This window comes from Dioscorea cayenensis, chromosome 17, assembly GCF_009730915.1.
Source record: "Dioscorea cayenensis subsp. rotundata cultivar TDr96_F1 chromosome 17, TDr96_F1_v2_PseudoChromosome.rev07_lg8_w22 25.fasta, whole genome shotgun sequence".
NCBI lineage: Eukaryota > Viridiplantae > Streptophyta > Magnoliopsida > Dioscoreales > Dioscoreaceae > Dioscorea > Dioscorea cayenensis.
In genome coordinates, this window is record NC_052487.1 from 2,402,667 (window position 1) to 2,430,585 (window position 27,919).

Consider the following 27,919-nt stretch of genomic DNA (forward strand, 5'->3'; position numbering starts at 1 on the left):
TTGAAATTATAAGATATTGTACGATTATAAAAAAACTCCAAAAGCTCTCATATTTCTAGCAATCAATCTAAATTTATATTATTCTAACATATCAAAATAATGAAAATATTTCAATAATAAAATAAAATTATTAAAAAAATACTTACTAAAATGTCAAATTTAGTTAGGAACTGTGAGGCATATAATTTAATCTCACTATTTTGTTTGGTTGGAAAGTAAGTAAAACAATATTAATGATTTACTGTTAACGATTTCTCAACAACACGGAGGCCTATTTAAACGTCTTAAGGGTTTCCACTTCTCTACACCCCTTCCATTCTCCAACTCTAACTCTTTCATTTAGTTTATAACTTGGAGCCATGGACAAGCTTTTTATCTTCTTGATGTACTTGTTAATGGCAATGAGATGCTCTTGGGCCGATGATAACAAGCTCTTGAATGCATCCCGGCTCAAGATGTTCGTCGACGACCTCCCGATCATGCCCAAAGTGCACGGATTCAGTGTTAAAGACGGCTCCCTTGTCCCCGGTCATCTCACTATCGGCATGTTCGACAAGCTCTGGGTCAATCTGTATTTATAAGTATAATTTCATTATGACAAAGAATATTTTTAAATTAAAATCGACAGTGATTATAAAAAAAAATCATTTATAAATATATATAATATAATTAGATTTTTAACTTATAAAATTTATTTATTTATAATAAATTGGTCATTTTTGTTTAAGAGTTTGAATTCAAAATTTGTGTTCAAAATTAACACAAATGTATTAAAATATTAACACTATAAATATCACTTGATTTTTGTTTTTTAAATGGAGCTCTTCTCACTTATTTATTAAAAAAAAAAAATACATGGGAATTGTTTCACAGTGTAGCATTATAATTTTGAACAATGATATGTTTGATACAATAACATGATTGCACTAATAACTAATTATTTTCACTAATAATATATAAAATATTAATAAAAGAAATAATTTATAAATTAAAACCAAGAACACGCAAAACATAACGCCGCCACCTTAGAATAAAAAGTAGTTGATATTTTATTTTATTTTATTTTTTATTACCAGAAATTCCACAGGGATATCCCAGCGACACGTGTCTTCGCGTACGGTCTCTCAAAGGAATCAGCGACCGTACCGGGCCCCACTATAAAAGCTCTCCGTGGGGTCCACACTGACGTCACCTGGGAAAACCACCTCCCTTCCCACCATATCCTCTCATGGGATCCCACCATCCCCAACGCCATGCCCTCCTCCGGCACCGGCGTCCCCACCGTCGTCCATCTCCACGGCGGCGTCCACCCTCCTTTCTCCGACGGCAACGCCAACTCCTGGTTCACCTCCGGCTTCCGCTCCACCGGCCCAACCTGGTCTTCTCCGACCTCCTCGTACCCCAATGTCCAATCCCCCGGCAATCTCTGGTACCACGACCACGCCATGGGCCTCACCCGCGTCAACCTCCTCACCGGCCTCCTCGGCGCCTACATCCTCCGTGATCCCTCCCTCGAATCACCCCTTTCCCTCCCTTCCTTCCCCTTCGATCTCAACCTCATGGTCTTCGATCGCAAATTCCGCGTCGACGGTTCCATCTACTTGAACTCCACCGGAAACAACCCTTCGATCCACCCTCAATGGCAACCCGAGTACTTTGGCGACACCATCATCGTCAACGGCAAGGTCTGGCCTCGTCTCCACGTCCAGCGCCGCCGCTACCGCTTCCGAATCCTCAATGCCAGCAACGCTCGCTTCTTCCGCTTCTTCTTCTCCAACGCTCTCCCCTTCTTCCATATCGGATCCGACTCCACTTACCTCTCCAAACCCGTTAAGACCACTGGCTTCCTCCTCGCCCCATCCGAGATCGCCGATGTCATCGTTGACTTCTCCAACTCGCCGACTGACTCAGCGATCCTACTCAACGACGCGCCGTACCCGTTCCCCTCCGGCGAGACCGTCGACGCGACCAACAGAAAGGTGATGAAGTTCGTGATCGAACGGCAGAGATCTCCTGATGGGTCACGGATCCGGAGGCAACTCTTTGTTTTCCCCAAAGCGCTGTGAAAACGCGCTATATCACGATGTACGAGTACACGAGCCTGAGCGATGGACCCACTCATCTCTATCTCAACGGGAAGGCATTCGAAGAGCCGGTGACGGAGACGCCGAAGTCAGGGACGTCCGAGATCTGGCACGTGATCAATCTAACGGATGACAATCACCCGCTGCACATACACCTGGCCCACTTAGCAGCGCTGGAGCAACGCAAGATCCATAAGCTGGAGAAGTTCAAGGATTGCATGACGAGGTTGAACGATGCGATCAAGTGCCACGTGGATGATCATGCGGTTGGGAAAAAGACTAAGGTGGCGAAGAATGAGAGGGGTTGGAAGAACGTGTTCAAGGTTAAGCCAGGGTTCATGACCACGATGTTGGTTCGGTTCGAGTTACTTGGACCGGGGAATACAACGTACCCGTTCGATGCCACCACTGAACCGGGTTATGTTTACCACTGTCACGTGAGTTTCTTTTTTCTCTTACCTTAAATACCATATAAATAATTTAATAAAAATAATAATTATATACCTATATAATAGTAAAAGAGTTAGAAAATCTGAGTTTTAGATTACATGGCATGTAAATGCTTATGTTTCATTTACTATATTATTATCGGTACATTATAATTAATTATATATTTAATTGGGAAGGTGAAAATCCACTTTTGTTAGCTTAACTCCATCACAAAAATTTGGGTTGACTGGTCGAGTTGAAAGAAATTAAAGTGAAAATTAAAATTTTAAATTATTGATTATAAATGCTTGATTGATTATGAATACAATTAAATTTAAAGGTAGGTTATAGTTACTTATACATCGATATTATCAACGATCATGTTTGTGGATTTTTTTTTAATTAATTAATTAATTAATTAATTAATTAATGTATTTGAAAATGCAGATATTGAACCATGAAGACAATGCCATGATGAGGCCACTGAAACTCCAACCATAGAGATCATCATCATCAGCATCTATTGTACTGTGATTGATATTTTGGGTTAATGATGTGTGTGAGTGTGTTCAAAGTGAAAACATATTTAAGCATTTTAAGCCACAATGGTTCCGTTGTTTGACATCCTTTACATATATCTAGAAAAAAAATAATAATGTTTTATATATCTATATTCGTGGTTTTTTTTTTAATTTGATGTGATTTATTTTTTAATTTTTTATATTTTTTTTACTGTATACAATTATACAAACATATTTTAGCGCATGTTTTCTAGATGCATTCTTCCCTGATGCTAAGACGGAAAAACTCCATCCATTTTATGGGCAGTAGGCTGTGAAGGAGATGACAACCTTGAAAAAACTTGTACTTTAGCCACTCTATTAGAGTACACACACCCCAAATTAGCCCTAAACCCAACCAACCAACCTCCAAAAGATGGACTTATTAGGCCACCCACACCAACACTTCCTAGATAACCCTTTGTAGCGCCATTAGTGTTAAGCTTGACGAACCCCTCCATTTATGGCCACCATTGAGTAATGAATAATTCCTTCTTAGATCCTGTATTTTCAAGAAAGGCCTTTGCAACCAATGACCAAGTGGTTTATTAGTAACCTGATCCCTATTAAAATCCTTTACAAGTGGCCAATAACCAAAATGATTTCATTGGTATGATCACCGATAGAAACTTTTCACCAAATAGTGAGAGTTCGATTCTACCGGGAGGCATATATATGGGAGATGTGAGCGGTGGTTGTGTGCGAGTGGTCTTAACGCCCATGCGTGCCCTGGCCCTGTCCCCACTTGCTCCACCGAGACTTGTGCACGTCTCTGAAGGTTTAGCAGGATCTTTGGGTTGTCTGTTTCTTTTGTCAAAAAAAAATCCTTTCTGGTGATGAGAGTTCCAATCGTGGATAGAAAGACATTTTTTAAGAGTATGAGTAGTAGTTGTATTGTGAGAGGTCCCGACGCCCATGTGTGCTGGGCCCCGCTCCCCACCCGCTTCGTCTCAGATTTGTGCATGTTTATCTTTTTTAACGGCCTAGCCGCTCATCTCGCAAAAAACTAACTTTGCAATTATCAAGCCACTTGCCCATAATTATTCATTTGTTGCACATCAACACAAGCATCAACTTATTCAAGAACTACATTGCACCTGTTTGTCTAAAGCCTTCAAGTAATCAACATAAATTAAGACACCCACTGGTCACCTCCCAATTTTGAAACAAATCTCTTACCTTATATGTTTCACAACCAACTAGTGTGATAGGAGCAGTTCAAAAAACTCTAACCATTTGTTAGAACTAATCAAACTCTCTCGAAGTCCATTTTGTGAAAGAATAGTCCTTTAAAAGCATTGAGCATGTAATATGTAATATGCACTCTACGGAACCACTACAAAGCAGTAACAAATGATTGTGGTATGTCCATGTAGAGTCCACATAATTGTCCCTTAACTGCTAATTTATTAGCAGTTCGCTTATAACACAGAGCATTAGTTGGCAAATGATTGTGGAATACTAGCCAAAGCAAGTGCAGCCCCCGTTAATTGAATTTTACTTTATAAACTAACTTTGAAGTAAAGTGTTCGTGTGATCTAGATTGTACCAATAAATATTATCGTATCGCTAGATTTTTCTTTTCATGCATTCATTAAAAAAAATAAAAAAATAGAGTAATATTTTTATTTTTATTTTTTTGAAAAAATAGATAAATTATTACTTTATTGAAAAAAAAAAGAGCACACCAAGAATACAACCAACAAAGAAAACAAAGCAAAGATTCCTCTATTTTCATTAAATAAAAAGTTATAATTGAATAAAAAGTTATAATAAAGTAACATTTTTATTAAGTAAAAAGTTATAATTAATAAATCATATTATTATATTTTTTTCATTTATAAAAAAAACGTTAATTAAATACTATTCAAACAAAAATTCCTTTCCTTTACTTCTCTTTTTTTTTCCTCCTTTCTTTTTTTCTTTTTTTTTTAAATTTTTTTTTCAAATTTTTAAACCAGATAGTATGTAATTAAGTTTTCATTATACAAAATTAGCAAAAGCGATATTATACAAAAATCCTGAAAAGAGTTCATACATAATACCATGTGAAATCTAGAACAACCAGCACCTCTAGAAATGACAGCATTCTAGAGGAGCCATATATATATATATATATATATATATATATATAGGAAGTGAATTCGGGCAAATTAATAATGGATTAGGATTCAATGAAAAATGCTATGATTATCAAATCCTTTTACAATTAGTCTTTTTTTAGATTTTAATTAACCACCAAAACTTATATAATTAGTGATTATAATCTCAATATCAAATCTTGCACGTTGTTGTTAGTTGTTAGGAAAGTACTTCCAGCTTTGATTTAAAATTAATTGATTTTATATTGAGAATAACTTATATTGCTATTATTAGTCTTGATTTATGGATTAATTGTGTGTTTTTGTTATGAAAAGAATTGATTAGGCTTCTAGTTTTTAGCTAATTAGGAATGATCTAAATTAATTACCTTAACATGAACAAGTGATAAATTTATACGTATATCATCAATATTTGTTACCAAGAATTATTTGTAATTAATTAATGCTTCAATTATCTTTAATAAATGCTTGTGTGCAACTGTGTTGAGTGCAATCCACTTTTTCAAAAAACTGTGTTGAGTGCACGTACAGGTGTAATTTAAGGTTTGCAGGTCTGCTGAGTGCATGCGTATGAGTGGACAACATATAAGAAAAAAAATTTAGAGCTTGGATTAACACCATCCAAAAGCCTCAAACTAAAATCAGCAGTAGAATGTGCTGAGTGCATGCGTATGAGTGGACAACATAAAAGAAAAAAAATTTAGAGCTTGGATTAACACCATCCAAAAGCCTCAAACTAAAATCAGCAGTAGAATGTCCTTATCTATTTATTTGTTTAATAAGAATTGAAGTAAAAGGGAAGAGTAGAGAGAAATAATAAAGAAAAAATTATAATAATAAATTCATTGAAAATGGATGAAAAGCGAAAGTTTCTACTTGGGAGAAGATAAGATATATATAATCTTCTTTTAAGTAGTTTCAGTAGAAATGATGACAAATCAGTTAGGTCTAGGGGTGTATTTGAGCCGAGCTGGTCGTGAGCGGCTCGGGTGTTCGACTTCGATGAGGGGCTCGTTCAGATTCATTTCATATCAGTAAACGAGCCAAGCTTGAACATCATTTTCAAGCTCGATTATTAAACGAGCCAAGCTTGAGCAGCTGAAAGCTCGGCTAGTTTTAGCTCGTGAACATAGCTCAAGAACAAGCTCGTTTGTAAGCTCGGTTGTGAGCTCGTTTATATATGTATGTATGTATGTATGTATGTATGTATGTATATATATGTATATTAAGGTGTATATGTGACTATGTCATTGTTGTCAATTTGAGTCACACATATAGGGCTCTAAACTACTATTCAAAAGCTAAGCTCGTTAAAAAGCTCGAGTCACTTTGATTCATTGAGTTAAATGAGACTTTAGAAGATAAACAATGCCCAAACTTGAACAACACCAAGTTCGCCTCATTAAATCTTGTGAACAACTCATTTATTGTATAATTAAAAGCTCGTTTATAGTATCATTTACAATTTTATTTGTAATTAACAATCATTAATATAATCATTTATAGTGTCATGAACAAGCTTATTTACCGGATCGTTAATAATATTACAAAAGAAAAATATTTATAGATAGTTACATCACAATGTTTATTTTGTTATTATTGTAATTATTTGTTAACTTATTTAATGAATATTTTAACAAGCTTGAACTCAAACCTTAATGATTCCATAAACAAGCTAAAATTATTCTTTTATTAAAATGATCCTCAAACTTAAATCGAGTTGAGTCACACTTGATAATGATTCATTAAATAAGGTTTAAATGATAATTTATTAAATAGAAAAATAGAGTATAAAAAAATAGTCAAGCCTTAATCAAGCTTACGAGCCAAGTCTAAGCTTCGAATTTTTTTTAACAAGTTGAGCTCGAGCATGAAGTTCGAAATAAGCTCGATTAGAGCTCGAGCTCGGTTAAAATAGTAACGAGCCAAGTTTAAACATGAAAAATGAAGCTCGAAGAAAGCTCAGCTCGAGCTCGAATTTGATTAAATAGTAACGAGCAAAGCTTGAACAAGGCAAAGCTCTGCTCGGCTCGGCTCATTTACAGCCCTAGTTAGGTCCCCGGATAAATGCATTAGCATCACTTGGGTTACTCCCATGGGATCACAAGAATTCTAAATTTCTCTTCTCCATATTGATTGAATTTTTTGATTTAATTCTTATTTGATATAGGTTACATGCACTTACATGATAAATGTATGTTAGTTTAGTTAAGATCATTCAAAACAATATTTTTGTGGATTTAAGAATATGTTCATTTCGCATAATCTATATGATTCAGATTATAGTATGAATAAAACAAAAAAACTTAGAAATCTCCATAAACATCTTTAAGGGAATGAAAGAATTAGGCAACCACACTTAGATGGCTAGAGTCGGATGTATTTATTACTAAGAATTATTTGTAATTACTGCTCTTTAAATTTATTTAATGCCCTGCAATTTTGTTGATATATAAATTTTGGAATTTTCATATGATCTCTCCCCTTGTTTTGCCATTATTATAATGTTAACCCCTCTCCTGTACGCCCTGTGCATCAATAGAAAAAATTATTCTTCAATTGATATTAATTTATGAATAATAATATTTCAAATGTAATTCTCGATTATTTATTGAGTTTTATTAGAATATAGATGTAAATCAATTTATAAATAATAAAATAGTTATATATATAATTACTTATTTATATCTTTTTGCTTATTTTTATCATTAATCAAAAACACGAAAAGTGATGGGCAAAATTATTTTGTTACAAGATACTTCTTATTATTATGACATTCTAAAATTTTTTTAAAATAGAATTAACACGTCAGTAGCATGCATATATAAGCACAAAATTATGTCTTTAATATATTTGTGTTTTTCACCATATATGAAAAAAAAAAAAAAGTTAAAACCAATTATTTTACGGGGACTCAAATGCCTTAAAACGGTACAAATATAAAATTACATTCTAATCACATCTGTGCCTTTATTCTACATAAAGGTGATTTGAACTTGCTTCTTCAATGAGATACAAACACTTTGGACATGCATAGACACATTAGTTACTTAATTTCTTATTATACATGTATTATTATTTATCTTTTTTTTTTGAGAAAAACGACAAGCGCCGGAATCCAGGGACGAACATATAGGGGAGCAGCGCTCATCACTAAACCGTGCTCTCATCTTGCGCGAGATAGGGATCAAACTCGGGAGGCCCACACTCGATCGCGAACACGCTACGCAGAACTCGATGATCGATGGGACCAAAGATGGTCCCTCGACCATATGATCATCATTCTACGTAGAAGGAAGTTTAAACTAAACTTTTCAATAGAAATTGAATACTCTACTTACAAAATCTCATATCAAATAAGGCGCAGACTTGATATTGAAGAAAATAATATACTATATAAAGTCAATGATTACAATAATTCATCACGTTCATTTGTACCTATGCAAAATAAATATATTTCTTTAATAACTATTAAAGAAATCAAAAATCATTTCCTTTATTTGTATATGACTAGACAAGTCGTTACTTTTAATTATTTATTAAAAAATTCAAAAACCATTTCCATTGTATACGGCTAAATAAGTTGTTAGTCTTAATTATTTAAAATCAACCATATAAATTTTTTCCATTCAATTTGTTTTAACTAAAAATTAAAGAACAAGATAAATTAAGTAAAGTTTCTTCTAGATGTTTTTGTTTATTACAATAAAGATCCTATCCCCAAAAATTTTTTACCTTCTTTTATGTAGCATCTACGAGTAATTTCAAGACATGTTCATATTGTTTTAAATAGTTTTCTCTTAATTTGTCAATAATAAGTATCATTCCTAATGTGTTTTGGATAAATTTATTTAAATTTTTTTTATATAGTATTTACCATTTATCTCAATAATCTCAATTTAACCAAGGTCATTTTTATTGTTTTTTTAACAAGAAAATATTCTTACATATATGTCTCGGTTCTATAGAAGTAAAATTTTAATTTAAAAGATATTTTATGATTATAAAAATCTTAGAAAAAGCTCTCTTATTTCCGGCTATCAATCAAAATTTAAACTATTCTAACGTGTCAAAATAATAAAAATAATTTAATAATAATTTAAAATTATTAAAACGAATACATACTTAAATGTCAAATTTAGTTCGGCGGAGGGGGATTGCATGTTAGGTATATAATTAAGTTACACTATTTTTTAGTAGGGTTTGGAAAGTCGGATGATTTCCCATTAAAGCTTTCTCAACAACACGGAACGCCTATATAAACCCCTTGAGGGCTTCCACTTCTCTACATCCCTTCCATTCTCCCTCTCTCCTTCTCCTCTACTTTGGCTAAAACTCAGAGCCATGGAGAAGCTTCTAATTATCTTCTTGATGTCCATATTAATGGCAATGAGAAGCTCTTGGGCTATTGATAGCGAACTCTTAGATGCTTCCCTGCTCGAGAAGTTCGTCGACGACCTCCCGGTCATGCCCAAAGTGCAGGGATTTAGAGTCAAAAACGGTGCCATTCTCCCCGGTCACCTCGCCATTGGCATGTTCGACAAGTTTTGGGTAGTCTTTTTTAGTGCTTCCATTGTGCTTTCTCTTAGTTTTTATTGAATTTCTTATGTAGGGGTGTTTATTTTCAGATAAACTTATAATCAAATTCTAAAACTCACATGGCTTAATTTAAAACATGTCTCTATTATTTTTTTTTTTTTTAAATGGAGGAGTTAGTCATATTTTTATTAAAAAAAATTATATAAAATAATTATGGTGTTACATCAATTAAGTTTATTCAAGTTTTATAATTTTAACATGCAATATGATATTAGGGTGGAATTATAATAGTGTTAACGAAGACACATTAATATGATTGCATTGTGTAATTATTTTAAAAACCAATATATTAATTTTATACTAAAATATTAATTTTTTTTTTGATAAATTATCATACTATCAAATAATATTATTTCAATAATGATCAGTAGTAGATATTTCATATCATTCTTAAAAATTGAGAAGTTTCTGATTCTATCACAATTTGTCTATATTTAGGAAAAAATAGAAAATGGGACCAAAATTCTTGTCGGTGTAATAAAAAATAGTTTGAATTTATCAATAATTCTAAAAAATCATAATTATTATTATTATTCTATCCTTTTAAAAAGTTAGTAAAAGAAAGAAATTCAAATACTTTTTATATTTATCAGAAATTCCACAGAGATATCCCAGCGACACGTGTCTTCGCGTACGGTCTCTCAAACGAATCAGCAACCGTACCGGGCCCCACTATAGAAGCTCTCCGTGGGGTCCACACTGACGTCACCTGGGAAAACTACCTCCCTTCTCACCACATCCTCCCATGGGATCCCACCATCACCAACGCCATGCCCTCCTCCGGCGGCGTCCCCACCGTCGTCCATCTCCACGGCGGCGTCCACCCTCCTTTCTCCGACGGCAACGCCAACTCCTGGTTCACCTCAGGCTTCCGCTCCACCGGCCCAACCTGGTCTTCTCCGACCTCCTCGTACCCCAATGTCCAATCCCCGGCAATCTCTGGTACCACGACCACGCCATGGGCCTCACCCGCGTCAACCTCCTCACCGGCCTCCTCGGCGCCTACATCCTCCGTGATCCCTACCTCGAGATCACCCCTTTCCTCCCTTCCTTCCCCTTCGATCTCAACCTCATGGTCTTCGATCGCAAATTCCGCGTCGACGGTTCCATCTACTTGAACTCCACCGGCAACAACCCTTCGATCCACCCTCAATGGCAACCCGAGTACTTCGGCGACGCCATCATCGTCAACGGCAAGGTCTGGCCTCGCCTCCATCGTCCAGCGCCGGCGCTACCGCCTCGAATCCTCAACGCCAGCAACGCTCGCTTCTTCCGCTTCTTCTTCTCCAACGCTCTCCCCTTCTTCCATATCGGATCCGACTCCACCTACCTCCCCAAACCCGTTAAGACCACTGGCTTCCTCCTCGCCCCATCCGAGATCGCCGATGTCATCGTTGACTTCTCCGACTCGCCGACTGACTCAGCGATCCTACTCAACGACGCGCCGTACCCGTTCCCCTCCGGCGAGACCGTCGACGCGACCAACAGCAAGGTGATGAAGTTCGTGATCGAACGGCAGAGATCTCCTGATGAGTCACGGATCCCGAGGCAACTCTTTGTTTTCCCTAAACCCTCGCTGCAAAGCGCTGTGAAAACGCGATACATCACGATGTACGAGTACACGAGCCCGAGTGACCAACCGACTCATCTCTATCTCAACGGGAAGGCATTCGAAGAGCCGGTGACGGAGACGCCGAAGTCAGGGACGTCTGAGATCTGGTACGTGATCAATCTAACGGGTGACAATCACCCGCTGCACATACACCTGGCCCACTTAGCAGCGCTGGAGCAACGCGAGATTTTGGAGCTGGAGAAGTTTAAGGATTGCATGACGAGGTTGAACGATGCGATCAAGTGCCACGTGGATGATCATGCGGTTGGAAAAAGGATAAGGTGGCAAAGTATGAGAGGGTTGGAAGAACGTGTTCAAAGGTTAAGCCAGGGTTCATGACCACGATGTTGGTTCGGTTCGAGTTACTTGGACCGGGGAATACAACGTACCCGTTCGATGCCACCGCTGAACCGGGTTACGTTTACCACTGTCACGTAAGTTTCCTTTTTCCCTTATCCTTATATACCATATAAATAAATTAATAAAAAATAATAATTATATACTTATATAATAAAAGGTATATAATTATTGATTGACAATGAATACAACTGCCAACAACTAGAGGGTCAGATTGGCACTAAATTTTTACATAGGGGCGTTTTATTTTTGAGTAGACCGGGATTAAATTCCATTTCTGCATAGGTGAGTCTGAGATTCGGTGACGATGCTCTCACAGTACAAATTCTGACATACTTTTAAAAATTATATAGGTTACTTTATTTATAGAATTTTTTATCAGTTAATATATTTGAAATCGGATGGTAGACTAGCAAGACAATCTGGCGATGAGTAGCCGAAACTCCAGATATGTAGATTATCATCTATTGTTATGTGATTGGTATTTTTGGAGTACTTTTTGTTTAAGTCATAATCGTTACATTGTTTTGACTCTTTTTTAAGTTGTATTTGGAAAATAAATTATATTATGAAAAGTTAATGGTGTTGTTTATATGGAATTTTTAATTCCTAATTCCATTAAAAATTTATTATTAAAATAATAATAATAATAATAATAATAATAATAATAATAAACTATATTAAAAAAAGGAAAAAAAGAGAGGAAAAAATACGGGGAGTTATAAATAAAAATAAGAATTATTGAATTTTTGGAAAAGAAGAAATCTCCCAACATACGGGGAGTTAGAAGATTTGGTGGGAGGGAGAAGACAAAAAGAGGGAAGAAAAATACAGAGTATTCATATGGAGGGTTTGGAAGAAAAGTGAGAAGGGAGAAGAGAGAGGAAGAATAGACAGAGGGAGCTTATACGAAAAAAAGAAAAACAAGAGAATTGAAGAAGGAGGAGGAAGAGGAGCGGAGAAGAAAAAAAAGGGGAAGGGGACAAATTACAGATTACTCATTGGGTGAGGGAAGAAATTGGAATCTAATTACACCATGCATTGCATAGATTATGATAGATGCCATGAGCTATGCCATTACATGTCTCCATATTTATAAATTGTTGTCTATGTGCATATGTTGTGCATGTCTTTTTTGTCCTTATTCTATCAATTCATGCATGCATTATTATTATTATTATTATTTAAAGAAAAAAAAATAGGAACTCATGCACGTTCATCCTTGCATGCATTCTTTTTTTTAAAAAAAATAAAAAATAAAAAATAAAAAATAAAAAGAACTCATGCACGTTCATGCCACATGCATTTAAAGAGAAACACATGCACGCACATGGCTGAGCATGAATTTCTTTTCTCTTTCGTGCTCTCTCTCTCTCACCAACTCAAGCGAAGAAGAAGAAGAGGCATGGCGTTCTGTGCGGCGATGGCGGAGATGATCCATGCCTACACGGGGCCCTCGCCGATTGCCTTTAAGATAAGAAGATTGGAAGAGGTCACCTGATCCAAATCAATATCTTGTTCAATTCTTTGGGACTTCGGAAATTGGTTTTGTTGCACCAGATGATGCTCAGGTGTTTGCCAATGAATCCAAGAGTAAGTACTAATAGCTCGATGTCAGTGTAAGACTGTCAAATATTTTGCTAGTGCTGTGGAGGAGATATGCAAAGGTTTTGAAGAACTCCAAAAAAAGGAAGAAGGCACCAATTAATAGTGGTACATGTATGCCAAGTATAAAATTTTGCCCAAGTTGACCTCTGTCTCTTCTCCAGTAAAGGGAAAAAAAAATCTCACAATTAATCCTTATTGTGGTCCAGATGATCAAAATTCTATGGATGTATATGCCCTGAAAAAGAAAGTAGAGAAGGTTCTCCCAAAACGCTCTGCTGCTAGGGGAATTCCATCTCTTTGTAATACTGAGAAGGCCATGAGGGTCTGATTGACAATTAATGAGCCTTTAGCTTTAATATTTGATTGTAAAAATGCGGGTAATGGGCAGAAGGCAGTTGAGGATAATGGCTATGTAAGATCAAGGGCAATTCTTGAATCATAGGGTGAAGCAGTCAAGGTTCTGAAAGCACACAATAATCACAAATTACAGTAATAGTTGAAGGAATATTTTACTGAGGGAAGGGAAATAGTCCGATGCTTCATTTGATGGTGTTAAAAGAAAAATCTCCAGTTACTGTTTCAAGAGCCGATGCAGATGTTGCTGAAATAGAAAATAAAAAATAAAAAATAAAGGATGAGTAAAAAAAAAGAGAAGAGAAAAGATAGGAAAAAAAATTAAGGATGAAGTCATGGGTATGATACGAAAGTGTAAGGGGGAGGTCATGAGTATGATTAAAAAAAAATGAAGGATAACCCAATGGTACGACACCAAAGTGTAAGAGTGAGGTTATGGGTTCAAATTCCTCTCTCGATAGTACTGTTTTTATGTCTTTGTTTATATCTTATTAGCGGGGATTAACATAATGTACGTCGGGTTCAAAATCTTGTTGAGTCTTGTTTATATCGTAAAAAGCGTGACATGTCACTATTATTATTAAAAAATGAGAAGAGGTTAAAACCTCAGAAATCTCCATAAACCCTTGAGAATATCGTTTCAAAGTGTTTCAAAAGGAAACGAGAGAATTAGGAAAGATGACTAGAGTTGGATGTATTTATTACTAAGATTTATTTGTAATTACTACTGCATAAATCTATTTAATTAATGCCCTGCAATTTTGTTGATATATAAAATTTGGAATTTTCATATGATCTCTCCCTTGTTTTGTCATTATTATAATGTTGACATTTAATAGAAACTCTTATATAATACTGCTTTTGCCAAATAACCCCTCTCCTGTACTCCCTGTGCATCAAAAGAAAAAAAATTATTCTTCAATTGATATTAATTTATGAATAATAATATTTCAAATGTAATTCTTGATTATTTATTGAGTTTTATTAGAATATAGATGTAAATCAATTTATAAATAATAAAATAGTTATATATATAATGACTTATTTATATTTTTTTTTTTGCTTATTTTTATCATTACTTACAAAACACAAAAATGATGTGTCATTTGAAATAGTAATTATTTTGTTATATGATACTTATTATTATGACATTCCAATTTTTTTTTTAAAAAAAATAGACTTAACACGTAAGTAGCGTACATATATAAGCACAAAATTATTTTTTTTAATATATTTGTGTTTTTCACCATGTATGAAAAGATGTTAAAACTAATTTTTTCACAGGGCTTAAATATCTTAAGGCTGTGTATAAATATAAAATTACGTGTACATATATAAGCACAAAATTATTTTTTTAATATATTTGTGTTTTTCACCATGCATGAAAAGATGGTAAAACTAATTTTTTCAAGGGGCTCAAATATCTTAAGGCTGTGTATAAATATAAAATTACATTCTCATCACATTTGTGCCTTCATCTTACATGAAGAATGATTTGAACTTGCTTCCTCAATGAGATATAAACACTTAAGGCATGTATAGACATATTAGTTATTTAATTTTTCATTAGATATGTACTCTCATCTTACGTGGAAGGAAGTTTAAACTAGATTTTTCAATAGATATCCTATTTACAAAATCGGATATCAATAATATAGTACTGTTACTTCTAAACCCAAACAAAACCGGAAAATTTTTTTTTAATTAAATCAATTAATTTAAAACCTTTGCCATTTTGTAAACATCACCCGTCAAAGCTTTCTTGCTTGCCTGCCACCCCACATATAACTTACTATTCTTTCTTCAATAATAAAAAATATATCATACATAGACATTATAAATATGGAAATAACCCAAATAAGGCGCAGACTTTCTTAGCACTTGCTAAAGATGATATTAAAGAAAATAATATAATATATAAACTCAATGATTACAATAATTCATCAAGTTCAATAACAGAAAATCATATTTGTACCTATGTAAAATAAATATATTTCTTTAATAACTATTAAAAAATTCAAAAATCATTTCCATTGTATACGACTAAATAAGTCGTTAGTTTTAATTATTTATTAAAAAAATTCAAAAACCATTTCCATTGTATACGACTAAATAAGTTGTTAGTCCTAATTATTTGAAATCAACTATATAAATTTTTCCCCATTCAATTTGTTTTATAAAAAAAAAATTAAAAAATAAGATAAATCAAGTAAAGTTTCTTCTAGATGCTTTTTTGTTTATCTCAATTTTTTTATAAAATCCTATCCCTGAAGTTTTTTTACCCTCTTTATGTAACATCTACAAGTAATTTCAAGACATGTCCATATTGTTTTAAATAGTTTTCTCTTAACTTGGTATCATTTCTAATTTGTTTCGGATAAATTTATTTTAAATTTTTTTTTAGTATTTGGCATCCATCTCAGTATTCTCAATTTAACCAAGGTCATCTTTGTTGTTTTTAACCAGAAAATGTTCTTACATATATATTATAATTGGTCTAATAACAGTTCTATAGAACTAAAATTTTAATTTAAGAGATATCCTCGGTTAAAAAAATAGTACCAGAAGCTTTTTTTATTATCGAGTATCAATCAAAATTTAAACTATTCTAACATATCAAAATAATAAAAATATTTCAATAATAAATTAAAATTATTAAAACGAATACATATATACTTGAATGTCAAATTTAGTTAGGCGGAGGGGGATTGCATGTTAGGTATATAATTAAATTTCACTATTTTTTAGGGTTTGGAAAGTCAGGTAAACAGTGGATGATTTCCCATTAACGCTTTCTCAACTACACGGAACGCCTATATAAACCCCTTGAGGGCTTCCACTTCTCTACGTCCCTTCCATTCTCCCTCTCTTATCCTCTACTTAATTTGGGTAAAACCCAGAGCCATGGAGAAGCTTCTAATTATCTTCTTGATGTCCTTATTAATGACAATGAGAAGCTCTTCGGCTATTGATAATAAGCTCTTAAATGCTTCCCTGCTTGAGATGTTCGTCGACGACCTCCCAGTCATGCCCAAAGTACAGGGATTTAGCATTAGAGACCGCGCGATTCTCCCCGGTCACCTCACCATCGGCATGTTCGACAAGTTCTGGGTACGTCTTTTTCTACATCTTCCTCTTTAATTACTGAATTTCTTGCATAGAGTGTTAATTTTCATATTGCTACGGAATCAAATTTTAAAACTCATGCGGCATAATTGTGTTAATATATTAATTTTTTTTTATAAATTAGCAGCAAGCACCTATTTATTATTTTTCATTATGTTTGAAAGGTTTGAACTATAATATATTAATTTCACACGTGTACACATCCCAATTTTTTTTTAATAAAATTTTTATTTATTTATTTATTAAAAAAAATGATCTTGATTGTTGATTATACAGAATAATTATGGTGTTACATCAATTAAGTTTATTAATGTTTTATAATTTTAACATGCAATATGATATTAAAGTGGAATTATAATAGTGTTAAGAAAGACACACTAAATATGATTGCACTGTGGAATTATTTACAAAAACAATATATTAGTTTTACACTAAAATATTAATAATTTTTTGTATAAATTATAATACTATCAAATAATTCTATTTCAATAATGATCAGTAGTTAATATTTCATATCATTCTCAAAAATTGAGAAGTTTCTCATTCTATCATCATTTGTCTATATTTACCAATAATGTTATTTACTTTCAGTTTTTTATTGTTAGTTGTTTTTTTTCTCTATTGCACTCTTTTATTTTTATTTTTTAATAAATTGATGATTTATTCACTTTTATTAAAGTCTATATTTAAAAAAAGAAAATGACACCAACATCATTGTCCGGTGTAATAAAAAAACTTTTGAATTTATAAAAAAATTCTAAAAAATCATCATATTTATTATTCAATCCTTAATTTTTATAAAAGCTTTGAAAAAGAAAGAAATTAAAATACCTTTTATATTTATCAGAAATTCCACAGAGATATCCCAGCGACACGTGTCTTCGCGTACGGTCTCTCAAAGGAATCAGCGACCGTACCGGGCCCCATTATAGAAGCTCTCCATGGGGTCCACACTGACGTCACATGGGAAAACCACCTCCCTTCCCACCATATCCTCTCATGGGATCCCACCATCCCCAACGCCATGCCCTCCTCCGGCACCGGCGTCCCCACCGTCGTCCATCTCCACGGCGGCGTCCACCCTCCTTTCTCCGACGGCAACGCCAACTCCTGGTTCACCTCCGGCTTCCGCTCCACCGGCCCAACCTGGTCTTCTCCGACCTCCTCGTACCCCCAATGTCCAATCCCCCGGCAATCTCTGGTACCACGACCACGCCATGGGCCTCACCCGCGTCAACCTCCTCACCGGCCTCCTCGGCGCCTACATCCTCCGTGATCCCTCCCTCGAGATCACCCCTTTCCCTCCCTTCCTTCCCCTTCGATCTCAACCTCATGGTCTTCGATCGCAAATTCCGCGTCGACGGTTCCATCTACTTGAACTCCACCGGAAACAACCCTTCGATCCACCCTCAATGGCAACCCGAGTACTTTGGCGACACCATCATCGTCAACGGCAAGGTCTGGCCTCGTCTCCACGTCCAGCGCCGCCGCTACCGCTTCCGAATCCTCAATGCCAGCAACGCTCGCTTCTTCCGCTTCTTCTTCTCCAACGCTCTCCCCTTCTTCCATATCGGATCCGACTCCACTTACCTCTCCAAACCCGTTAAGACCACTGGCTTCCTCCTCGCCCCATCCGAGATCGCCGATGTCATCGTTGACTTCTCCGACTCGCCGACTGACTCAGCGATCCTACTTAACGACGCGCCGTACCCTTTCCCTTCCGGCAACCCAGTCGATGAGACCAGTGGCAAGGTGATGAAGTTCGTGATCGAACGGCAGAGATCTTCTGATCCGTCACGGATCCCGATGCAACTATTTGTTTTCCCCAAACCCTCGATGCAAAGCGCTGTGAAAACGCGATACATCACGATGTACGAGTACACAAGCCCGAGTGACCAACCGACTCATCTCTATCTCAACGGGAAGGCATTCGAAGAGCCGGTGACGGAGACGCCGAAGTCAGGGACGTCTGAGATCTGGTACGTGATCAATCTAACGGGTGACAATCACCCGCTGCACATACACTTGGCACACTTAGCAGCGCTGGAACAACGCGAGATTTTGGAGCTGGAGAAGTTTAAGGATTGCATGACGAGGTTGAACGATGCGATCAAGTGCCACGTGGATGATCATGCGGTTGGGAAGAGGGATATGGTGGTCGAGCATGAGAGGGGTTGGAAGAACGTGTTCAAGGTTAAGCCAGGGTTCATGACCACGATGTTGGTTCGGTTCGAGTTACTTGGACCGGGGAATACAACGTACCCGTTCGATGCCACCGCTGAACCGGGTTACCTTTACCACTGTCACGTAAGTTTCCTTTTTTTTCCCAATATACCTATATAATAAATTAAATGATTTATTAAAAATTTAAATCAATTAAACAATCATTTTTTTAATCCGTAAATATGATTTAGATATATATATATATATAACGTTCTTTACTTTCGTGATAAAAAAATTCATTTAATTGTGAAGGTGAAATCCAAAAAAAAAAAAAAAAGGATTTATTTGGACAGTGGGAAGAAAATTCAAAATTAAATTTTACATCTCTAAAAAGTTATCCTCTATGTAATTATATTTATTATGCATTGTTTTGTTATTACCTGGATTTGGTTGTCTATTAATTTCTCTCTGGAGGTGGTGTGCCGCGCTAGAGTATAATCCTTTTCATATGATGATGATCTAATCCTTATTATATGATCTAATTTGTAGAATATAAAAATTATATGAGTCACTTTATTTATAAAATTTTTTGTCACTAATATATTTAAAAATGCAGATAGTGGACCATGAGGACAATGCCACGATGAGAGCCATCTGAAACTCCAAATATGAGATTAATTATCATCTATTGTTGTGTGATTAGTATTTTGGGGTATTTTATTTAAATTATAATCATTCTGTTGTTTAACTTTAACTTTCTTTGGTTATATTTGGAAAATAAATTATATTATGAAATGTTAATGGTGTTTATTTCAAAAATGTTAATGGTGTAATTTTTTTGTTATTTATGTAAAAAGTCGTTTTAGTTTTTGTACGTTCTCCATTTTTAATGCATTCGTGGAAAAATAAAATAAATAAAAATAAAACTCATTTACTGTGTATGATTATACAAATGGTTTATTATTATAGGTTAAAACGCAATTTTTTTTGTTGTGTTTTGCCATGATATTAAAAAAAATATATATATTATTTATTTAAGTGCTTGTATGATGTAGAGACGAATCAATATATATATATATATATATAGTGGCGGAACTAGGAGGAATATGAAGGTGGTGTTTGATTCAAAGAATTAAAAATAAATTTTAAATGTTCCGTATAAAAAAATCAATATATATATATATTATATTATATTGTAGATTGGTCAAATGACATGTCATTACTGTTCGATCCATCCAATTTAACAAAAAAATAATAATAAAAACAATGAGGGCTATAAAAATTATAAAGACAGTTATAATTTTTTTTAAGATTGACCAAGTAAAAAAACAAAAAAAAAAACAATAAATTTTTGAAAATATTTTTAAAAAAATATTTTTATGTGTTATATCATAGTTACAAAAGCCAGTGTCAAATAAAAAATTTTAACAAAAGTTTTTAAAAATATAATTTTTATATTGTATAAATTAATTTATAAAAAAAACAAAGGGGATAAATAATAGATTTTTGGAAAAAAAATTTCTACTAGATAAACTAATAGGTCAAATAATAAAGTTTTTGTAAATATTTTTTTTTAAAAAAAATATTATATTATAGACTATAGTATTAGTTTAGAAAAAGAATTGATATTTTAAAAAAACTAAAAATAAAAATGAGAGAGAGAAAAGTAAAAAGGAGGGGGTGCTTCTACCACTAGCCTTATCTGCGGACGTTCGTAGGTGAGCACAGTGTTCATTACTGTGCTACAGTGAGGTGTAATCAATAGTTAACTGACGGCCCACAGCAACGTTTACAGATTATGAATTTGTGAACTTTCGTAGAAGGTTGAAGCTCTCTATATATATAGACATTATGAATCTGTGAACGTTTGTATGTATCAATGAATGTAATGATGCTTGAAAGATCATTTTACAAGGAAGTAAATTTTTCCCCCAAAATTATATTTTGGATATATTTTTAAAATTATTTTGAGTAAAATCTTGAAACACTTAATTTAATGTTTTCTAGTAAACCTATGCATGATTGCTAGAATTTTTTGTGGAAATTTTATATATTTTCTGCCCAATGGCTGTGCACAGAATGATGATGTCGGTGATATTTAAGAAAAAATTTATAACTATCACCATTACTTATATTACTGAAACCTCTAATAGAGTCTCATTATAAGTATATCGTTGTTATTATTGTTATTGTTATTATTATTATTATTATTATTCATCAAATATACGTATATAAATTACAAGCTAAGCAATTAATGATTTAATAAAAATCTAAACCGTAAATTATGGTCTCTTATCATTCAAATTTAAAAATATAATAGAAGTTTTTGTACTTTTAGAGAAATACAGAAAAGCCAGAACCTTTAACTTGCTTTTAACTCAAGAGGAGAATCAAATACTTACCTTTTTATTACAAAAACTATAATAATGTTTGAAAAAAATATAAATATTAATTTATATGGCATATTAATATATATATATATATATATATATATACAAATGACATGTCAGAATCTCAGATACTTAAATTTCATTTAAAATCTTGTTGTTGCTACAATAATAATTCATTATTAATTTAATAATGGAGGTGAAACTCATAAATCTTGTTATTGAAGTTGTTATTATTTATTTATCTTGAAACCAAGAAAAAAAGTCAAAAATTTAATTTTACATTATTAAAAACAAAACACTTTTAGCATTTATGTAAATTATATATTCGTTAAAAAAATATTGTTTTCTTCATTACTGGTTTATGAAAAGCCTACTTGCACCATGCTTGGTGCAACTCAAGTTGCTTTGCATCTTACAAGGTTTTAAGTTTTTTTTATTACAATGTGATCATTACTTATTCATTTAATTTCAACTTTCAGACTTTCCATTTAGATAAAATAAAAATAAACAAACCAATAATATTCACTCTTTAACTATGTGCGCATTTATATATAAATTGGAGAAGAGGAAAGAGCCAAGAAAGTGAGCATGGTTGTATCCCACACTCTTGAGTGCACTTGGGTGGATGTATCTGGATTTGGCCTTCTTTTTCTTTGTGGACAAGTTGTGCCGAGTGGTGAGTCTTTATTATAATTTAATTTAATGCTTTGATAGTTGTAGGTTACAAGAGTATATATTATATATATATTACCAATGACTTATTTCTTTCTTTATTTATTTTATTAAAAGCACATACACAGTTAAGGAGTTATTGAGGAGCCTATACATGGACAAAATATTAATCATTCAATCGATATGCTTTAATTCAGCAACACAGAATTTTAATTTATACCTATACTAAAAACCTGTTACTAACGATTAAATGATCAGAGTTCGAATCATAGGTGAGAGCATATTTCTAAAAGTGTGAGTAATAGTTATGTGCAGATGTTCTCAGTGCCCATATATATACAAATTTTTCTCCCACTTATTCCGCCAAGATTTATGCAAACCCTTACCTGATGACTATCATTGGGTATGAATTTTTTGGTCAATGACTTTGTATGTCTTGACTTTATTTGTGGAATTTTTGTCACTAGTGTATTTGGAAATGCAGATAATGGATCATTAAGATAATGCCATCATGAGAGACAAACCACTGAAGCTCCGGCCACAAACATCGGTAATGGTTTATTATATGTCTAAGTCCATTCATTTTGTTCCTTTTTATATGTCAATGCTTTCCAGATTTTCTAAATAGAAATATTAGCCATGCTCGAAAAGAGAAAATGTTAATAGGATCAGAAGAAGAATATTAATGCAATACTTTTATTACTATAGTCTCAAAATAAATACAATTTTACACAAACTTGAATCATCACATGAGCTTTTAGTTTTTCTTCTCCAAAAAGGATAAACTGAAATAAATGATTATGAAGAACAAGATGATGAGATTAACACTTCTGTGCTTACTAGACAGGTAATTTCTGCAATCAAGTTTCAACTGATTCTTCAAAGGAATTTTTCGGCTTTGTATTTGATTTGTGGATTCTTGATGTCATCTTGGCTCTGGATTAATCGAATCTCTAAACTACTTGTTTGCGGATCAAACCCGGCTTTTAAATAGTCAGACACAGTTCTTTGTAGTAAAGCCTGTAAAATGAGATAATAAAAATCGGCATATCAGTAATGCCTTATTATATCGAAAGAATCAACTGAAGCAATTTATAAAAGTAACGGTGTTTCCTTGCCATGCGAGGACCAAAATGACAGTTCCTAAGGGAAAAAAGAAAGAAAGAGCCTTGTGATAAACATGTGTCTAATCGATAAAAACTCAATGTAACGATCATGAGAAGTTTTTATGCTTTTGCCAAACTACTCTAGTTTCCAAATGTAAACTACCGAATTTTTTTTTTTTCTGGTTCAATATACTATTCATAAATCAGTTCGAGGAATGGTTAACATGAGAAAGAAAGACATCAATAACCAAGATATGCAAAAGTAATAGACAAATTAAATAAGGCATTAAAACAGATCAAATGAAGATACCTGCAAACTTGATACTGCAAGCTCTGATGCTATCTCAAGGTTATCAGGGTATTTCTGGTAAAACAGAAGTATGATGTTAAGATTCTAGTTGTTTGGGAAAAATCAATTTATTGGTGAAACTGATGAATTTAAGCTGGTTATAGAATCCGGTGGCCTTACATTGCTCCATCCTAGTAAAAGTGCAGTCGTTAAATCCCCGGTTCCCTGCATGTTTTAGCCGCACTCAAGATCCATAAACACCAAAAGAATACAGGATGTTATTTGACAGCATGAGTTCGAAACTAAGGATGTCGACATATTAGTTTTCTCTCTTTTGACATAAAACAAGATCAAGATGAGACTTTTTTTAATTAATGAAAACATTTAGGGAACAAAATGAAAAAAGAGGTGGCATAGTTCTGCTACTTATACTGCAACACGTACCGTGAAATATGTGGGAATCTTGGGTATTGCTATCTTAAATTGTTCAGGTGGATGATCCTGCAGGAAAAATGCCCTTAGTATGAATTAAACAAGGCTAACCTATGGATAAATTAATAATAGCAATATGATCAAAATAAACTACAAGGCTAAGAACCCAAGTCATATTAAAGTTATTAAAAAAAAAAAGGCTTCTTCATATTATAAGCATAATGAAGCAGAGAAGCCCATAGACAAACTGACTTCTTGTGGTTTAAAATTATAACAGAACTTTTACAGTTTCCTGAACTGTGATTATTTTTATCAAAATGACTGCATCTATTCTTTTAATCAAGTTGAATGGGGATGTGGAGATTCCAAATTTATGCAGCTCATAAAAGGTATCCTAATACAGATGTGAAAAAAAATGTATTACCTTTTCTTTCTGATGGCTGCCAATAAGAAGAAGAGTTCCATTCAAATGCAAACTGGTTATTACCACCTGAGGTGAAAACATATCCAAGATTAAGAAGAAACAATATAAACAAACAGTAGACCAGAAGCTCAAATTGAAAATGGCTGTAAAAATCAGGATTATGTCTATTCCAAGCACATCTCCTACCTAAATTTGTCTCAGCAAGAGAAGTACTTCTTAAGGCCGGTGACAATATTTATTAGTTAAAAAGGGTCAAAAATCATGCTAAAAATTTCAATATAATCCAAACATTGGAATGAACCAATGAAATCTAGCATTTCGGTGGATAAATCCTGCAACTTCTAATAACATTGACAAGCACAAATACCAAATGTGACAAACCTTCTTTGGTCCAGCTGCATGAAGAATATTGCATGCTTCCAAGCCATCTCTTTCAGAAGTGATTCTACAACACATTAAGTGATTTCTTTCAGCACAGATATTTCTACAAGTGCTGGACAATATGCAAAGAAAGAACAAAAATGGATGAAATGGAAAGGAGTCTCTACAGTTAACATGTGAAATGATTTATTTAACAGGTTACAACAAAAATTAAATAGATAAACAACTTCTAAGCATCAAAATTACACCTACATCTACATGGCAAGATAAGTGTAAACAATAAAAAATAATAGAGAAAACAACAAACAAATAAGAGACGTTTCAGTAAAAATCAAACAGTTCCCACGACAAGTAGAGAGGTAAGATCAAGCTTTATGCTCTATTTCTTGTATAAAAAAAATAAATTCTTATGCCACACTTCAACTCTAAACTCTAGATAGGCACTAATTAGCCTGGATAAGATAAGAACAAACTAACAAAACATCAAACTAACTATATTAACTAGAACTAGGATAATGTTAACTAAACTAACATAAACTCATTTTAACATAACGTTTATATGTCCTTCCACAATAGGAGCATGTACAGCATCAATCACAGGCAGTGTAATACAAGTTATCAACATGGAAAAAAACTGAGATACATATTCAAAGAACCATATTATAAAACCTATTGGTTCATTGGATATGATGGTGTATGACCAAATAAATTGTATTAAATTACTTGCCCATAGAATTGACCACAGCATTTGACCAAAGTTTAAGATCCACAGGTCCATTATATGAACAATATTTTTCTTCCCTAATAAAAGGCATGCAGAAAATGAAATAAATCTTAACAACGAAAAGCAAAAACGTAACGCAATAGAATTACTTCAATCCTGTCAACTGTTCAGCCTCAAATTGGTTTGGAGTAAGCATTGAAGCCACTGGAACAACCTGAAATTTAGAAAGTCAACATGGAAAATTTAGGCACCAAACATTTTGCCTGACCTAACTCATTATGCACGATATCGACATATTGATTGCTGGCTTTTTTCCACCAAAGTGTATGCAGCAGTCAATTATGCATCACATGCTCAAATATTTAATCTACAACCTAAGCATTAGTACATTAAAAAAAAGTATATGTGTCAATTAAGTGATTTGAAGGCAACTTGAGGAACAAAAAAAATCATGATGTAATATGTTTACCTTCTCACGGTATACTGATACTAGCTCTGGAGGAACATATAGCTTTCCTTCATCACCCATGACTGGGTCACAAACTGAATAAGGGAAAAACAATTAATGGCAGTGATAAAAAACAAAAAGTACAAAGTATAATGGCATAGCAACATAATTACCGTATATGAGCCCAGGATTGATAGAACGCAGTCTTTCTACAACTTGTAAAACAGTATTTAAAAATGAAACTGACCCAATATAACCTGAAACACAACAAAATACGAGAATCAAACTACGAACAAAGACAATAACAATGAGATAGAGAATGGTGTTCCTCACATACATCCAAATCTATAATCACTGCAAGGTGAAAACTGTGTATATGACTCCAGTGACTTCCAAGGTAAAGAATTCAAACAATAGTTGATGTGCAGAAGCTTATTACATGCATCACAAGATAACTTTCTTGACAGTAATATCAGGCTTACAGCACAACACATGATGCAAAATTATATATTCGGTGGCATAGAACAAAAGATTTATCACAAATAGGGTACTCTTCACATGCCAAATGCAGACCCTAGAGTTGAAACCACTTACAGACAGACGAACATGGCAATATTTTTCTGGCCCAACTGTCAATGTCCTTGGATGTACATCCCCACCCATTTACAAGTGTATTATCAATAGTTAAAAGGTACAGAAATTTGTCCATCTTAAGCTTTTTAATTCAATTATAGAAGAATAATTGAGATCGTTTGTAGTCTATGCTCATGAATCATATCAATTAATTCGAAGTATACAAAAACATAATAGTCACTTAAAATAATTTATTCAACATATGGTCTTCCAAGAGAAAATTAAAAAAAGCAAACTTCCGGGAAAATGCAGGCCCTTGTGAAGTTATTCTACAACATCCATTATGGCATCGTTTTGATCTAACAACAGCAAAAAGAATGACACGACGGCTCACCAGTTAGCAAGTGAGTGTAGTATAATAAATCATTCCCAGCAAGGCCTTCAATCAGATCCCACAATTGCTTCCCATCCAGAACCTGCCCCTTAAAACTTGGATATCCTGCAAATCAGGAAAAAAAAATCATCTTTTTAGACCAAAAAACATCAATGAATAGATTAAGAACAAATAAGTCATTCACCCAGCCAAGCGCTTGTACATTCAATGGTGAAAACGCACCGAATTCAAAGGCCCTTGCGAGGGAATTATATAAAGCATCTTGCCTGTATGATTAGAGAACTGCACTGAATTGATCGGATCCACATCATAGCCAAGAAGCTGCAAAGGAAACACCGCGGACTTGTTGCCAACGTATCCCTAGAATTCACAACCACCAATCCCACATTGAAAAATCCGAAGAATCAATAAAACAAACACCTTGCGTGCAAAATCCCAAAGAAAAGCGCAAAAAAGCTGGGATTTTTAGGGGACCTGGACGGTGTGGGACTGGATGCTGAGGACTCGGCCGGTCTCGGAAGGGAGAGCGAGGGCGAGGATCGGCGGGGGCGCCATGGATGATGATGAAGATGATGATGATGGGCTGGAGAAGAAGGGGTCGGAACGGCGAAGAAGCGGAGAAAAGAAGGAGAGCTTGGGGATGACAAGGCGGCTTGGCATGTGAGAGAAATCGTTAGGTTAACATGAAGACCATGTGGCCGTTGCGTTTGAAGTCAATGTGGACCCCACTTTATAATTATTATAATAATTATTATTATTATAATAATTGAAATATGACTTTTTTTTTAATGAATATATTTAAAAAATTATTTGAAATAAATATTTTTATTTTAGAAAATCTTCTTATTGCCGATGAAAAACAAAAAGAGAAATAATAAAAATTTTTAGAAACTGGTGGATCTTTACCTTGCTTGTGTTTTGAGAGTTCTTGAGTTTAAAATCTCTCGAGCACAATGCATAAGTTGTTTATCGTCAATTTATCAAATAATAAAATATTTATTAAAAAAAATAGATAGACCATGAAAAAAATAGTTTTCCCAACATATAAATAGTTGTATAAATGGTTGTGAGTTCATATTTTCATTATCATTG

The 27,919-nt window shown here is 33.9% G+C and overlaps 1 protein-coding gene and 3 pseudogenes across 1 annotated transcript; 3 read left to right on the top strand and 1 right to left on the bottom strand.

The window, feature by feature from the left end:
* Positions 1-359: 359 nt before the first annotated feature.
* Positions 360-3,040, top strand: LOC120280488 (annotated as a pseudogene).
* A 6,479-nt stretch (positions 3,041-9,519) lies between these two features.
* Positions 9,520-13,793, top strand: LOC120280489 (annotated as a pseudogene).
* Positions 13,794-16,570: 2,777 nt separating this feature from the next.
* On the top strand, positions 16,571-19,652 carry LOC120280490 (annotated as a pseudogene).
* A 3,081-nt stretch (positions 19,653-22,733) lies between these two features.
* Positions 22,734-27,493, bottom strand: LOC120280122 (pyridoxal kinase). Its single transcript, XM_039286860.1, has 12 exons — positions 27,302-27,493; positions 27,094-27,187; positions 26,828-26,932; positions 26,034-26,117; positions 25,882-25,955; positions 25,562-25,626; positions 24,689-24,752; positions 24,308-24,373; positions 23,896-23,952; positions 23,632-23,676; positions 23,473-23,526; positions 22,734-23,076 (listed from the first exon to the last, which is right to left on the bottom strand). The coding sequence occupies exons 1-12, from the start codon at positions 27,485-27,487 to the stop codon at positions 22,936-22,938; spliced, it is 1,035 nt and encodes a 344-aa protein (XP_039142794.1). The 5' UTR covers positions 27,488-27,493; the 3' UTR covers positions 22,734-22,935.
* Between the last annotated feature and the right edge of the window lie 426 nt (positions 27,494-27,919).

Excerpts from the sequence above, each read along its gene's own strand:
- LOC120280122 (XM_039286860.1), bottom strand. The coding sequence starts at position 27,487 with ATGCCAAGCCGCCTTGTCATCCCCAAGCTCTCCTTCTTTTCTCCGCTT. Across the intron at positions 26,118-26,827 it reads CTACACTCACTTGCTAACTG|GTTATATTGGGTCAGTTTCA; the intron begins GTGAGCCGTCGT and ends GTTGTGTTTCAG. Across the intron at positions 25,627-25,881 it reads TATCAGTATACCGTGAGAAG|GTTGTTCCAGTGGCTTCAAT; the intron begins GTAAACATATTA and ends TCTAAATTTCAG.